Here is a 14,011-nt window from a genome sequence, read left to right as displayed (position 1 = left end):
AGGGGTTTACAGAGACAGGGAGGGGTGTAGGGGATGGAGGGGGTTACAGAGACGGGGGGGTGTAGGGGAAGGAGGGGGTTTCAGAGACGGGGGGTGTAGGGGAAGGAGGGGGTTACAGAGACAGGGAGGGGTGTAGGGGAAGGAGGGGTTTACAGAGACAGGGAGGGGTGTAGGGGATGGAGGGGGTTACAGAGACAGGGAGGGGTGTCGGGGAAGGAGGGGGTTACAGAGACAGGAGGGGTGTAGGGGCTGGAGGGGTTACAGAGACAGGGAGGGGTGTAGGGGATGGAGGGGGTTACAGAGACAGGGAGGGGTGTAGGGGATGGAGCGGGTTACAGAGACAGGGAAGGGGGTAGGGGATGGAGGGGTTACAGAGACAGGGAGGGGTGTAGGGGAAGGAGGGGGTTACAGAGACAGGGAGGGGTGTAGGGGCTGGAGGGGGTTACAGAGACATGGAAGGGGGTAGGGGATGGAGGGGTTACAGAGACAGGGAGGGGTGTAGGGGAAGGAGGGGGTTACAGAGACAGGAGGGGTGTAGGGGATGGAGGGGGTTACAGAGACAGGGAGGGGTGTAGGGGATGGAGGGGGTTACAGAGACAGGGAGGGGTGTAGGGGGTTACAGAGACAGGGAGGGGTGTAGGGGAAGGAGGGGTTTCAGAGACGGGGGGGTGTAGGGGAAGGAGGTGGTTACAGAGACAGGGAGGGGTGTAGGGGAAGGAGGGGTTTACAGAGACAGGGAGGGGTGTAGGGGATGGAGGGGGTTACAGAGACAGGGAGGGGTGTAGGGGATGGAGTGGTTTACAGAGACAGGGAGGGGTGTAGGGGAAGGACGGGGTTACAGAGACAGGGAGGGGTGTAGGGGAAGGAGGGGGTTACAGAGACAGGGAGGGGTGTAGGGGTTGGAGGGGGTTACAGAGACAGGGAGGGGTGTAGGGGAAGGAGGGGGTTACAGAGACAGGAGGGGTGTAGGGGCTGGAGGGGTTACAGAGACAGGGAGGGGTGTAGGGGATGGAGGGGGTTACAGAGACAGGGAGGGGTGTAGGGGATGGAGGGGGTTACAGAGACAGGGAAGGGGGTAGGGGATGGAGGGGTTACAGAGACAGGGAGGGGTGTAGGGGAAGGAGGGGGTTACAGAGACAGGGAGGGGTGTAGGGGCTGGAGGGGGTTACAGAGACATGGAAGGGGGTAGGGGATGGAGGGGTTACAGAGACAGGGAGGGGTGTAGGGGAAGGAGGGGGTTACAGAGACATGGAAGGGGGTAGGGGATGGAGGGGTTACAGAGACAGGGAGGGGTGTAGGGGAAGGAGGGGGTTACAGAGACAGGAGGGGTGTAGGGGATGGAGGGGGTTACAGAGACAGGGAGGGGTGTAGGGGATGGAGGGGGTTACAGAGACAGGGAGGGGTGTAGGGGGTTACAGAGACAGGGAAGGGGGTAGGGGATGGAGGGGTTACAGAGACAGGGAGGGGTGTAGGGGAAGGAGGGGTTTCAGAGACGGGGGGGTGTAGGGGAAGGAGGTGGTTACAGAGACAGGGAGGGGTGTAGGGGCTGGAGGGGGTTACAGAGACAGGGAGGGGTGTAGGGGCTGGAGTGGTTTACAGAGACAGGGAGGGGTGTAGGGGCTGGAGGGGGTTACAGAGACAGGGAGGGGTGTAGGGGCTGGAGTGGTTTACAGAGACAGGGAGGGGTGTAGGGGCTGGAGGGGGTTACAGAGACAGGGAGGGGTGTAGGGGAAGGAGGGGGTTACAGAGACAGGGAGGGGTGTAGGGGAAGGAGGGGGTTACAGAGACAGGGAGGGGTGTAGGGAAGGAGGGGGTTACAGAGACAGGGAGGGGTGTAGTGGAAGGAGGGGGTTACAGAGACAGGGAGGGGTGTAGGGGAAGGAGGGGGTTACAGAGACAGGGAGGGGTGTAGGGGCTGGAGGGGTTTACAGAGACAGGGAGGGGTGTAGGGGAAGGAGGGGGTTACAGAGACAGGGAGGGGTGTAGGGGAAGGAGGGGGTTACAGAGACAGGGAGGGGTGTAGGGAAGGAGGGGGTTACAGAGACAGGGAGGGGTGTAGGGGATGAAGAGGGTTACAGAGACAGGGAGGGGTGTAGGGGATGAAGAGGGTTACAGAGACAGGGAGGGGTGTAGGGGATGAAGGGGGTTACAGAGACATGGAAGGGGGTAGGGGATGGAGGGGTTACAGAGACAGGGAGGGGTGTAGGGGAAGGAGGGGGTTACAGAGACAGGAGGGGTGTAGGGGATGGAGGGGGTTACAGAGACAGGGAGGGGTGTAGGGGATGGAGGGGGTTACAGAGACAGGGAGGGGTGTAGGGGGTTACAGAGACAGGGAAGGGGGTAGGGGATGGAGGGGTTACAGAGACAGGGAGGGGTGTAGGGGAAGGAGGGGTTTCAGAGACGGGGGGGTGTAGGGGAAGGAGGGGTTTACAGAGACAGGGAGGGGTATTAGGGATGGAGGGGTTACAGAGACAGGGAGGGGTGTAGGGGATGGAGGGGGTTACAGAGACAGGGAGGGGTGTAGGGGCTGGAGGGGGTTACAGAGACAGGGAGGGGTGTAGGGGAAGGAGGGGTTTACAGAGACAGGGAGGGATGTAGGGGCTGGAGGGGGTTACAGAGACAGGGAGGGGTGTAGGGGAAGGAGGGGTTTACAGAGACGGGGGGGTGTAGGGGAAGGAGGGGTTTACAGAGACAGGGAGGGGTGTAGGGGAAGGAGGGGTTTACAGAGACAGGGAGGGGTGTAGGGGAAGGAGGGGTTTACAGAGACAGGGAGGGGTGTAGGGGATGGAGGGGGTTACAGAGACGGGGGGGTGTAGGGGAAGGAGGGGGTTTCAGAGACGGGGGGGTGTAGGGGAAGGAGGGGGTTACAGAGACAGGGAGGGGTGTAGGGGAAGGAGGGGTTTACAGAGACAGGGAGGGGTGTAGGGGATGGAGGGGGTTACAGAGACAGGGAGGGGTGTCGGGGAAGGAGGGGTTTACAGAGACAGGAGGGGTGTAGGGGCTGGAGGGGTTACAGAGACAGGGAGGGGTGTAGGGGATGGAGGGGGTTACAGAGACAGGGAGGGGTGTAGGGGATGGAGCGGGTTACAGAGACAGGGAAGGGGGTAGGGGATGGAGGGGTTACAGAGACAGGGAGGGGTGTAGGGGAAGGAGGGGGTTACAGAGACAGGGAGGGGTGTAGGGGCTGGAGGGGGTTACAGAGACATGGAAGGTGGTAGGGGATGGAGGGGTTACAGAGACAGGGAGGGGTGTAGGGGAAGGAGGGGGTTACAGAGACAGGAGGGGTGTAGGGGATGGAGGGGGTTACAGAGACAGGGAGGGGTGTAGGGGATGGAGGGGGTTACAGAGACAGGGAGGGGTGTAGGGGGTTACAGAGACAGGGAGGGGTGTAGGGGAAGGAGGGGTTTCAGAGACGGGGGGGTGTAGGGGAAGGAGGTGGTTACAGAGACAGGGAGGGGTGAAGGGGAAGGAGGGGTTTACAGAGACAGGGAGGGGTGTAGGGGCTGGAGGGGGTTACAGAGACAGGGAGGGATGTAGGGGCTGGAGGGGGTTACAGAGACAGGGAGGGGTGTAGGGGAAGGAGGGGTTTACAGAGACAGGGAGGGGTGTAGGGGAAGGAGGGGGTTACAGAGACAGGGAGGGGTGTAGGGGATGGAGTGGTTTACAGAGACAGGGAGGGGTGTAGGGGAAGGACGGGGTTACAGAGACAGGGAGGGGTGTAGGGGAAGGAGGGGGTTACAGAGACAGGGAGGGGTGTAGGGGTTGGAGGGGGTTACAGAGACAGGGAGGGGTGTAGGGGAAGGAGGGGGTTACAGAGACAGGAGGGGTGTAGGGGCTGGAGGGGTTACAGAGACAGGGAGGGGTGTAGGCGATGGAGGGGGTTACAGAGACAGGGAGGGGTGTAGGGGATGGAGGGGGTTACAGAGACAGGGAAGGGGGTAGGGGATGGAGGGGTTACAGAGACAGGGAGGGGTGTAGGGGAAGGAGGGGGTTACAGAGACAGGGAGGGGTGTAGGGGCTGGAGGGGGTTACAGAGACATGGAAGGGGGTAGGGGATGGAGGGGTTACAGAGACAGGGAGGGGTGTAGGGGAAGGAGGGGGTTACAGAGACATGGAAGGGGGTAGGGGATGGAGGGGTTACAGAGACAGGGAGGGGTGTAGGGGAAGGAGGGGGTTACAGAGACAGGAGGGGTGTAGGGGATGGAGGGGGTTACAGAGACAGGGAGGGGTGTAGGGGATGGAGGGGGTTACAGAGACAGGGAGGGGTGTAGGGGGTTACAGAGACAGGGAAGGGGGTAGGGGATGGAGGGGTTACAGAGACAGGGAGGGGTGTAGGGGAAGGAGGGGTTTCAGAGACGGGGGGGTGTAGGGGAAGGAGGTGGTTACAGAGACAGGGAGGGGTGTAGGGGCTGGAGGGGGTTACAGAGACAGGGAGGGGTGTAGGGGCTGGAGTGGTTTACAGAGACAGGGAGGGGTGTAGGGGCTGGAGGGGGTTACAGAGACAGGGAGGGGTGTAGGGGCAGGAGTGGTTTACAGAGACAGGGAGGGGTGTAGGGGCTGGAGGGGGTTACAGAGACAGGGAAGGGGGTAGGGGATGGAGGGGGTTACAGAGACAGGGAGGGGTGTAGGGGAAGGAGGGGGTTACAGAGACAGGGAGGGGTGTAGTGGAAGGAGGGGGTTACAGAGACAGGGAGGGGTGTAGGGGAAGGAGGGGGTTACAGAGACAGAGAGGGGTGTAGGGGCTGGAGGGGTTTACAGAGACAGGGAGGGGTGTAGGGGAAGGAGCGGGTTACAGAGACAGGGAGGGGTGTAGTGGAAGGAGGGGGTTACAGAGACAGGGAGGGGTGTAGGGAAGGAGGGGGTTACAGAGACAGGGAGGGGTGTAGGGGCTGGAGGGGGTTACAGAGACAGGGAGGGGTGTAGGGGATGAAGAGGGTTACAGAGACAGGGAGGGGTGTAGGGGATGGAGGGGGTTACAGAGACAGGGAGGGGTGTAGGGGATGAAGAGGGTTACAGAGACAGGGAGGGGTGTAGGGGATGAAGGGGGTTACAGAGACAGGGAGGGGTGTAGGGGATTGAGGGGGTCACAGACACAGGGAGGGGTGTAGGTGTCAGACAGGGAGGGGTGTAGGTGTCAGCCAGGGTTGTACAGACAGGGAGGGGTGTAGGGGATGGAGGGGGTTACAGAGACAGGGAGGGGTGTAGGGGAAGGAGGGGGTTACAGAGACAGGGAGGGGTGTAGGGAAGGAGGGGGTTACAGAGACAGGGAGGGGTGTAGGGGATGAAGGGGGTTACAGAGACAGGGAGGGGTGTAGGGGATTGAGGGGGTTACAGAGACAGGGAGGGGTGTAGGGGATGAAGGGGGTTACAGAGACAGGGAGGGGTGTAGGGGATTGAGGGGGTTACAGAGACAGGGAGGGGTGTAGGTGTCAGACAGGGAGGGGTTACAGAGACAGGGAGGGGTGTAGGGGATTGAGGGGGTTACAGAGACAGGGAGGGGTGTAGGGGATGAAGGGGGTTACAGAGACAGGGAGGGGTGTAGGGGATTGAGGGGGTTACAGAGACAGGGAGGGGTGTAGGTGTCAGACAGGGAGGGGTGTAGGTGTCAGCCAGGGTTGTACAGACAGGGAGGGGTGTAGGGGATGAAGGGGGTTACAGAGACAGGGAGGGGTGTAGGGGATGAAGGGGGTTACAGAGACAGGGAGGGGTGTAGGGGATGAAGGGGGTTACAGAGACAGGGAGGGGTGTAGGGGATGGAGGGGGTTACAGAGACAGGGAAGGGGGTAGGGGATGGAGGGGTTACAGAGACAGGGAGGGGTGTAGGGGATGAAGGGGGTTACAGAGACAGGGAGGGGTGTAGGGGATGAAGGGGGTTACAGAGACAGGGAGGGGTGTAGGGGATGAAGGGGGTTACAGAGACAGGGAGGGGTGTAAGGGATGGAGGGGGTTACAGAGACAGGGAGGGGTGTAGGGGATGAAGGGGGTTACAGAGACAGGGAGGGGTGTAGGGGATGAAGGGGGTTACAGAGACAGGGAGGGGTGTAGGGGATGAAGGGGGTTACAGAGACAGGGAGGGGTGTAGGGGATGAAGGGGGTTACAGAGACAGGGAGGGGTGTAGGGGATGAAGGGGGTTACAGAGACAGGGAGGGGTGTAAGGGATGAAGGGGGTTACAGAGACAGGGAGGGGTGTAGGGGATGAAGGGGGTTACAGAGACAGGGAGGGGTGTAGGGGATGAAGGGGGTTACAGAGACAGGGAGGGGTGTAGGGGATGAAGGGGGTTACAGAGACAGGGAGGGGTGTAGGGGATGAAGGGGGTTACAGAGACAGGGAGGGGTGTAGGGGCTGGAGTGGTTTACAGAGACAGGGAGGGGTGTAGGGGCTGGAGGGGGTTACAGAGACAGGGAAGGGGGTAGGGGATGGAGGGGGTTACAGAGACAGGGAGGGGTGTAGGGGAAGGAGGGGGTTACAGAGACAGGGAGGGGTGTAGTGGAAGGAGGGGGTTACAGAGACAGGGAGGGGTGTAGGGGAAGGAGGGGGTTACAGAGACAGGGAGGGGTGTAGGGGCTGGAGGGGTTTACAGAGACAGGGAGGGGTGTAGGGGAAGGAGCGGGTTACAGAGACAGGGAGGGGTGTAGTGGAAGGAGGGGGTTACAGAGACAGGGAGGGGTGTAGGGAAGGAGGGGGTTACAGAGACAGGGAGGGGTGTAGGGGCTGGAGGGGGTTACAGAGACAGGGAGGGGTGTAGGGGATGAAGAGGGTTACAGAGACAGGGAGGGGTGTAGGGGATGGAGGGGGTTACAGAGACAGGGAGGGGTGTAGGGGATGAAGAGGGTTACAGAGACAGGGAGGGGTGTAGGGGATGAAGGGGGTTACAGAGACAGGGAGGGGTGTAGGGGATTGAGGGGGTCACAGACACAGGGAGGGGTGTAGGTGTCAGACAGGGAGGGGTGTAGGTGTCAGCCAGGGTTGTACAGACAGGGAGGGGTGTAGGGGATGGAGGGGGTTACAGAGACAGGGAGGGGTGTAGGGGAAGGAGGGGGTTACAGAGACAGGGAGGGGTGTAGGGAAGGAGGGGGTTACAGAGACAGGGAGGGGTGTAGGGGATGAAGGGGGTTACAGAGACAGGGAGGGGTGTAGGGGATTGAGGGGGTTACAGAGACAGGGAGGGGTGTAGGGGATGAAGGGGGTTACAGAGACAGGGAGGGGTGTAGGGGATTGAGGGGGTTACAGAGACAGGGAGGGGTGTAGGTGTCAGACAGGGAGGGGTTACAGAGACAGGGAGGGGTGTAGGGGATTGAGGGGGTTACAGAGACAGGGAGGGGTGTAGGGGATGAAGGGGGTTACAGAGACAGGGAGGGGTGTAGGGGATTGAGGGGGTTACAGAGACAGGGAGGGGTGTAGGTGTCAGACAGGGAGGGGTGTAGGTGTCAGCCAGGGTTGTACAGACAGGGAGGGGTGTAGGGGATGAAGGGGGTTACAGAGACAGGGAGGGGTGTAGGGGATGAAGGGGGTTACAGAGACAGGGAGGGGTGTAGGGGATGAAGGGGGTTACAGAGACAGGGAGGGGTGTAGGGGATGGAGGGGGTTACAGAGACAGGGAAGGGGGTAGGGGATGGAGGGGTTACAGAGACAGGGAGGGGTGTAGGGGATGAAGGGGGTTACAGAGACAGGGAGGGGTGTAGGGGATGAAGGGGGTTACAGAGACAGGGAGGGGTGTAGGGGATGAAGGGGGTTACAGAGACAGGGAGGGGTGTAAGGGATGGAGGGGGTTACAGAGACAGGGAGGGGTGTAGGGGATGAAGGGGGTTACAGAGACAGGGAGGGGTGTAGGGGATGAAGGGGGTTACAGAGACAGGGAGGGGTGTAGGGGATGAAGGGGGTTACAGAGACAGGGAGGGGTGTAGGGGATGAAGGGGGTTACAGAGACAGGGAGGGGTGTAGGGGATGAAGGGGGTTACAGAGACAGGGAGGGGTGTAAGGGATGAAGGGGGTTACAGAGACAGGGAGGGGTGTAGGGGATGAAGGGGGTTACAGAGACAGGGAGGGGTGTAGGGGATGAAGGGGGTTACAGAGACAGGGAGGGGTGTAGGGGATGAAGGGGGTTACAGAGACAGGGAGGGGTGTAGGGGATGAAGGGGGTTACAGAGACAGGGAGGGGTGTAGGGGATGAAGGGGGTTACAGAGACAGGGAGGGGTGTAGGGGATGAAGGGGGTTACAGAGACAGGGAGGGGTGTAGGGGATGAAGGGGGTTACAGAGACAGGGAGGGGTGTAGGGGATGAAGGGGGTTACAGAGACAGGGAGGGGTGTAGGGGATGAAGGGGGTTACAGAGACAGGGAGGGGTGTAGGGGATGAAGGGGGTTACAGAGACAGGGAGGGGTGTAGGGGATGAAGGGGGTTACAGAGACAGGGAGGGGTGTAAGGGATGAAGGGGGTTACAGAGACAGGGAGGGGTGTAGGGGATGAAGGGGGTTACAGAGACAGGGAGGGGTGTAGGGGATGAAGGGGGTTACAGAGACAGGGAGGGGTGTAGGGGATGAAGGGGGTTACAGAGACAGGGAGGGGTGTAGGGGATGAAGGGGGTTACAGAGACAGGGAGGGGTGTAGGGGATGAAGGGGGTTACAGAGACAGGGAGGGGTGTAGGGGATGAAGGGGGTTACAGAGACAGGGAGGGGTGTAGGGGATGAAGGGGGTTACAGAGACAGGGAGGGGTGTAGGGGATGAAGGGGGTTACAGAGACAGGGAGGGGTGTAGGGGATGAAGGGGGTTACAGAGACAGGGAGGGGTGTAGGGGATGAAGGGGGTTACAGAGACAGGGAGGGGTGTAGGGGATGAAGGGGGTTACAGAGACAGGGAGGGGTGTAGGGGATGGAGGGGTTACAGAGACAGGGAGGGGTGTAGGGGATGAAGGGGGTTACAGAGACAGGGAGGGGTGTAGGGGATGAAGGGGGTTACAGAGACAGGGAGGGGTGTAGGGGATGAAGGGGGTTACAGAGACAGGGAGGGGTGTAGGGGATGAAGGGGGTTACAGAGACAGGGAGGGGTGTAGGGGATGAAGGGGGTTACAGAGACAGGGAGGGGTGTAGGGGATGAAGGGGGTTACAGAGACAGGGAGGGGTGTAGGGGATGAAGGGGGTTACAGAGACAGGGAGGGGTGTAGGGGATGAAGGGGGTTACAGAGACAGGGAGGGGTGTAGGGGATGAAGGGGGTTACAGAGACAGGGAGGGGTGTAGGGGATGAAGGGGGTTACAGAGACAGGGAGGGGTGTAGGGGATGAAGGGGGTTACAGAGACAGGGAGGGGTGTAGGGGATGAAGGGGGTTACAGAGACAGGGAGGGGTGTAGGGGATGAAGGGGGTTACAGAGACAGGGAGGGGTGTAGGGGATGAAGGGGGTTACAGAGACAGGGAGGGGTGTAGGGGATGAAGGGGGTTACAGAGACAGGGAGGGGTGTAGGGGATGAAGGGGGTTACAGAGACAGGGAGGGGTGTAGGGGATGAAGGGGGTTACAGAGACAGGGAGGGGTGTAGGGGATGAAGGGGGTTACAGAGACAGGGAGGGGTGTAGGGGATGAAGGGGGTTACAGAGACAGGGAGGGGTGTAGGGGATGAAGGGGGTTACAGAGACAGGGAGGGGTGTAGGGGATGAAGGGGGTTACAGAGACAGGGAGGGGTGTAGGGGATGAAGGGGGTTACAGAGACAGGGAGGGGTGTAGGGGATGAAGGGGGTTACAGAGACAGGGAGGGGTGTAGGGGATGAAGGGGGTTACAGAGACAGGGAGGGGTGTAGGGGATGAAGGGGGTTACAGAGACAGGGAGGGGTGTAGGGGATGAAGGGGGTTACAGAGACAGGGAGGGGTGTAGGGGATGAAGGGGGTTACAGAGACAGGGAGGGGTGTAGGGGATGAAGGGGGTTACAGAGACAGGGAGGGGTGTAGGGGATGAAGGGGGTTACAGAGACAGGGAGGGGTGTAGGGGATGAAGGGGGTTACAGAGACAGGGAGGGGTGTAGGGGATGGAGGGGGTTACAGAGACAGGGAGGGGTGTAGGGGATGAAGGGGGTTACAGAGACAGGGAGGGGTGTAGGGGATGAAGGGGGTTACAGAGACAGGGAGGGGTGTAGGGGATGAAGGGGGTTACAGAGACAGGGAGGGGTGTAGGGGAAGGAGGGGGTTACAGAGACAGGGAGGGGTGTAGGGGATGAAGGGGGTTACAGAGACAGGGAGGGGTGTAGGGGATGAAGGGGGTTACAGAGACAGGGAGGGGTGTAGGGGATGAAGGGGGTTACAGAGACAGGGAGGGGTGTAGGGGATGAAGGGGGTTACAGAGACAGGGAGGGGTGTAGGGGATGAAGGGGGTTACAGAGACAGGGAGGGGTGTAAGGGATGGAGGGGGTTACAGAGACAGGGAGGGGTGTAGGGGAAGGAGGGGGTTACAGAGACAGGGAGGGGTGTAGGGGATGAAGGGGGTTACAGAGACAGGGAGGGGTGTAGGGGATGAAGGGGGTTACAGAGACAGGGAGGGGTGTAGGGGATGAAGGGGGTTACAGAGACAGGGAGGGGTGTAAGGGATGGAGGGGGTTACAGAGACAGGGAGGGGTGTAGGGGAAGGAGGGGGTTACAGAGACAGGGAGGGGTGTAGGGGATGAAGGGGGTTACAGAGACAGGGAGGGGTGTAGGGGATGAAGGGGGTTACAGAGACAGGGAGGGGTGTAGGGGATGAAGGGGGTTACAGAGACAGGGAGGGGTGTAGGGGATGAAGGGGGTTACAGAGACAGGGAGGGGTGTAGGGGATGGAGGGGGTTACAGAGACAGGGAAGGGGGTAGGGGATGGAGGGGTTACAGAGACAGGGAGGGGTGTAGGGGATGAAGGGGGTTACAGAGACAGGGAGGGGTGTAGGGGATGAAGGGGGTTACAGAGACAGGGAGGGGTGTAGGGGATGAAGGGGGTTACAGAGACAGGGAGGGGTGTAGGGGATGAAGGGGGTTACAGAGACAGGGAGGGGTGTAGGGGATGAAGGGGGTTACAGAGACAGGGAGGGGTGTAGGGGATGAAGGGGGTTACAGAGACAGGGAGGGGTGTAGGGGATGGAGGGGGTTACAGAGACAGGGAAGGGGGTAGGGGATGGAGGGGTTACAGAGACAGGGAGGGGTGTAGGGGATGAAGGGGGTTACAGAGACAGGGAGGGGTGTAGGGGATGAAGGGGGTTACAGAGACAGGGAGGGGTGTAGGGGATGAAGGGGGTTACAGAGACAGGGAGGGGTGTAGGGGAAGGAGGGGGTTACAGAGACAGGAGGGGTGTAGGGGAAGGAGGGGTTTACAGAGACAGGGAGGGGTGTAGGGGCTGGAGGGGGTTACAGAGACAGGGAGGGGTGTAGGGGATGAAGGGGGTTACAGAGACAGGGAGGGGTGTAGGGGATGAAGGGGGTTACAGAGACAGGGAGGGGTGTAGGGGATGAAGGGGGTTACAGAGACAGGGAGGGGTGTAGGGGATGAAGGGGGTTACAGAGACAGGGAGGGGTGTAGGGGAAGGAGGGGTTTACAGAGACAGGGAGGGGTGTAGGGGATGGAGGGGGTTACAGAGACAGGGAGGGGTGTAGGGGAAGGAGGGGTTTACAGAGACAGGGAGGGGTGTAGGGGATGAAGGGGGTTACAGAGACAGGGAGGGGTGTAGGGGATGGAGGGGGTTACAGAGACAGGGAGGGGTGTAGGGGAAGGAGGGGTTTACAGAGACAGGGAGGGGTGTAGGGGATGAAGGGGGTTACAGAGACAGGGAGGGGTGTAGGGGATGGAGGGGGTTACAGAGACAGGGAAGGGGGTAGGGGATGGAGGGGTTACAGAGACAGGGAGGGGTGTAGGGGATGAAGGGGGTTACAGAGACAGGGAGGGGTGTAGGGGATGAAGGGGGTTACAGAGACAGGGAGGGGTGTAGGGGATGAAGGGGGTTACAGAGACAGGGAGGGGTGTAGGGGATGAAGGGGGTTACAGAGACAGGGAGGGGTGTAGGGGATGAAGGGGGTTACAGAGACAGGGAGGGGTGTAAGGGATGAAGGGGGTTACAGAGACAGGGAGGGGTGTAGGGGATGAAGGGGGTTACAGAGACAGGGAGGGGTGTAGGGGATGAAGGGGGTTACAGAGACAGGGAGGGGTGTAGGGGATGAAGGGGGTTACAGAGACAGGGAGGGGTGTAGGGGATGGAGGGGGTTACAGAGACAGGGAGGGGTGTAGGGGATGGAGGGGGTTACAGAGACAGGGAGGGGTGTAGGGGATGAAGGGGGTTACAGAGACAGGGAGGGGTGTAGGGGATGAAGGGGGTTACAGAGACAGGGAGGGGTGTAGGGGATGAAGGGGGTTACAGAGACAGGGAGGGGTGTAGGGGATGAAGGGGGTTACAGAGACAGGGAGGGGTGTAGGGGATGAAGGGGGTTACAGAGACAGGGAGGGGTGTAGGGGATGAAGGGGGTTACAGAGACAGGGAGGGGTGTAGGGGATGAAGGGGGTTACAGAGACAGGGAGGGGTGTAGGGGATGAAGGGGGTTACAGAGACAGGGAGGGGTGTAGGGGATGAAGGGGGTTACAGAGACAGGGAGGGGTGTAGGGGATGGAGGGGGTTACAGAGACAGGGAGGGGTGTAGGGGATGAAGGGGGTTACAGAGACAGGGAGGGGTGTAGGGGATGAAGGGGGTTACAGAGACAGGGAGGGGTGTAGGGGATGAAGGGGGTTACAGAGACAGGGAGGGGTGTAGGGGATGAAGGGGGTTACAGAGACAGGGAGGGGTGTAGGGGATGAAGGGGGTTACAGAGACAGGGAGGGGTGTAGGGGATGAAGGGGGTTACAGAGACAGGGAGGGGTGTAGGGGATGAAGGGGGTTACAGAGACAGGGAGGGGTGTAGGGGATGAAGGGGGTTACAGAGACAGGGAGGGGTGTAGGGGATGAAGGGGGTTACAGAGACAGGGAGGGGTGTAGGGGATGAAGGGGGTTACAGAGACAGGGAGGGGTGTAGGGGATGAAGGGGGTTACAGAGACAGGGAGGGGTGTAGGGGATGAAGGGGGTTACAGAGACAGGGAGGGGTGTAGGGGATGAAGGGGGTTACAGAGACAGGGAGGGGTGTAGGGGATGAAGGGGGTTACAGAGACAGGGAGGGGTGTAGGGGATGAAGGGGGTTACAGAGACAGGGAGGGGTGTAGGGGATGAAGGGGGTTACAGAGACAGGGAGGGGTGTAGGGGATGAAGGGGGTTACAGAGACAGGGAGGGGTGTAGGGGATGAAGGGGGTTACAGAGACAGGGAGGGGTGTAGGGGATGAAGGGGGTTACAGAGACAGGGAGGGGTGTAGGGGATGAAGGGGGTTACAGAGACAGGGAGGGGTGTAGGGGATGAAGGGGGTTACAGAGACAGGGAGGGGTGTAGGGGATGAAGGGGGTTACAGAGACAGGGAGGGGTGTAGGGGATGAAGGGGGTTACAGAGACAGGGAGGGGTGTAGGGGAAGGAGGGGTTTACAGAGACAGGGAGGGGTGTAGGGGATGAAGGGGGTTACAGAGACAGGGAGGGGTGTAGGGGATGAAGGGGGTTACAGAGACAGGGAGGGGTGTAGGGGATGAAGGGGGTTACAGAGACAGGGAGGGGTGTGGGTGTCAGAGGAATAAGGGTGAGAATTTTAAATGCGAGTGTCAAGTGGACGGAACTTAGAACCAGATCTGCGGTACAATGTTTAGAGCTAACCTCCCGCACTCCTCCCTCTTACCTTCTCCCCTGCCATCCCACTTCCCCCACCCCTTCTCCTCTCCCCACAGGCCTCACCTCCACTCCTTGCTCAGGAGGCTAATCTGATCCACCACCACACTGTCCTGAAGCTGGCTGCCGGCGGTCCCCGAGCTGGACGTGGCCTCCAGGGAGCTGCCCCTGGCCGAGGCGATCTCCATCACACAGTGAACGAAGGTCAGTGTGAAACGCAGGTTCTTCAGGATGACGGTGTGTTCCTGCTGTGAACGAGACAGGCGCTGGGC

At 60.4% G+C, this 14,011-nt stretch overlaps 1 protein-coding gene across 2 annotated transcripts in view; it reads right to left on the bottom strand.

The window, feature by feature from the left end:
- ulk1b (unc-51 like autophagy activating kinase 1) overlaps positions 1-14,011 on the bottom strand; it is a 154,920-nt gene that overhangs the window by 24,515 nt on the left and 116,394 nt on the right. Inside the window, exon 23 of one of the 2 annotated variants that reach the window (XM_063074060.1) lies at positions 13,806-13,987. In XM_063074060.1, coding sequence (XP_062930130.1) covers positions 13,806-13,987 — 182 coding nt within the window. The remainder of the gene's footprint in view (positions 1-13,805; positions 13,988-14,011) is intronic. The other variant, XM_063074063.1, reaches the window with a different exon arrangement.

This window comes from Mobula hypostoma, chromosome 21 (assembly GCF_963921235.1).
Source record: "Mobula hypostoma chromosome 21, sMobHyp1.1, whole genome shotgun sequence".
Taxonomy (NCBI): domain Eukaryota; kingdom Metazoa; phylum Chordata; class Chondrichthyes; order Myliobatiformes; family Myliobatidae; genus Mobula; species Mobula hypostoma.
Note: the sequence above shows the minus strand (reverse complement) of the source record. Positions and strands in the feature narration are given on the sequence as shown.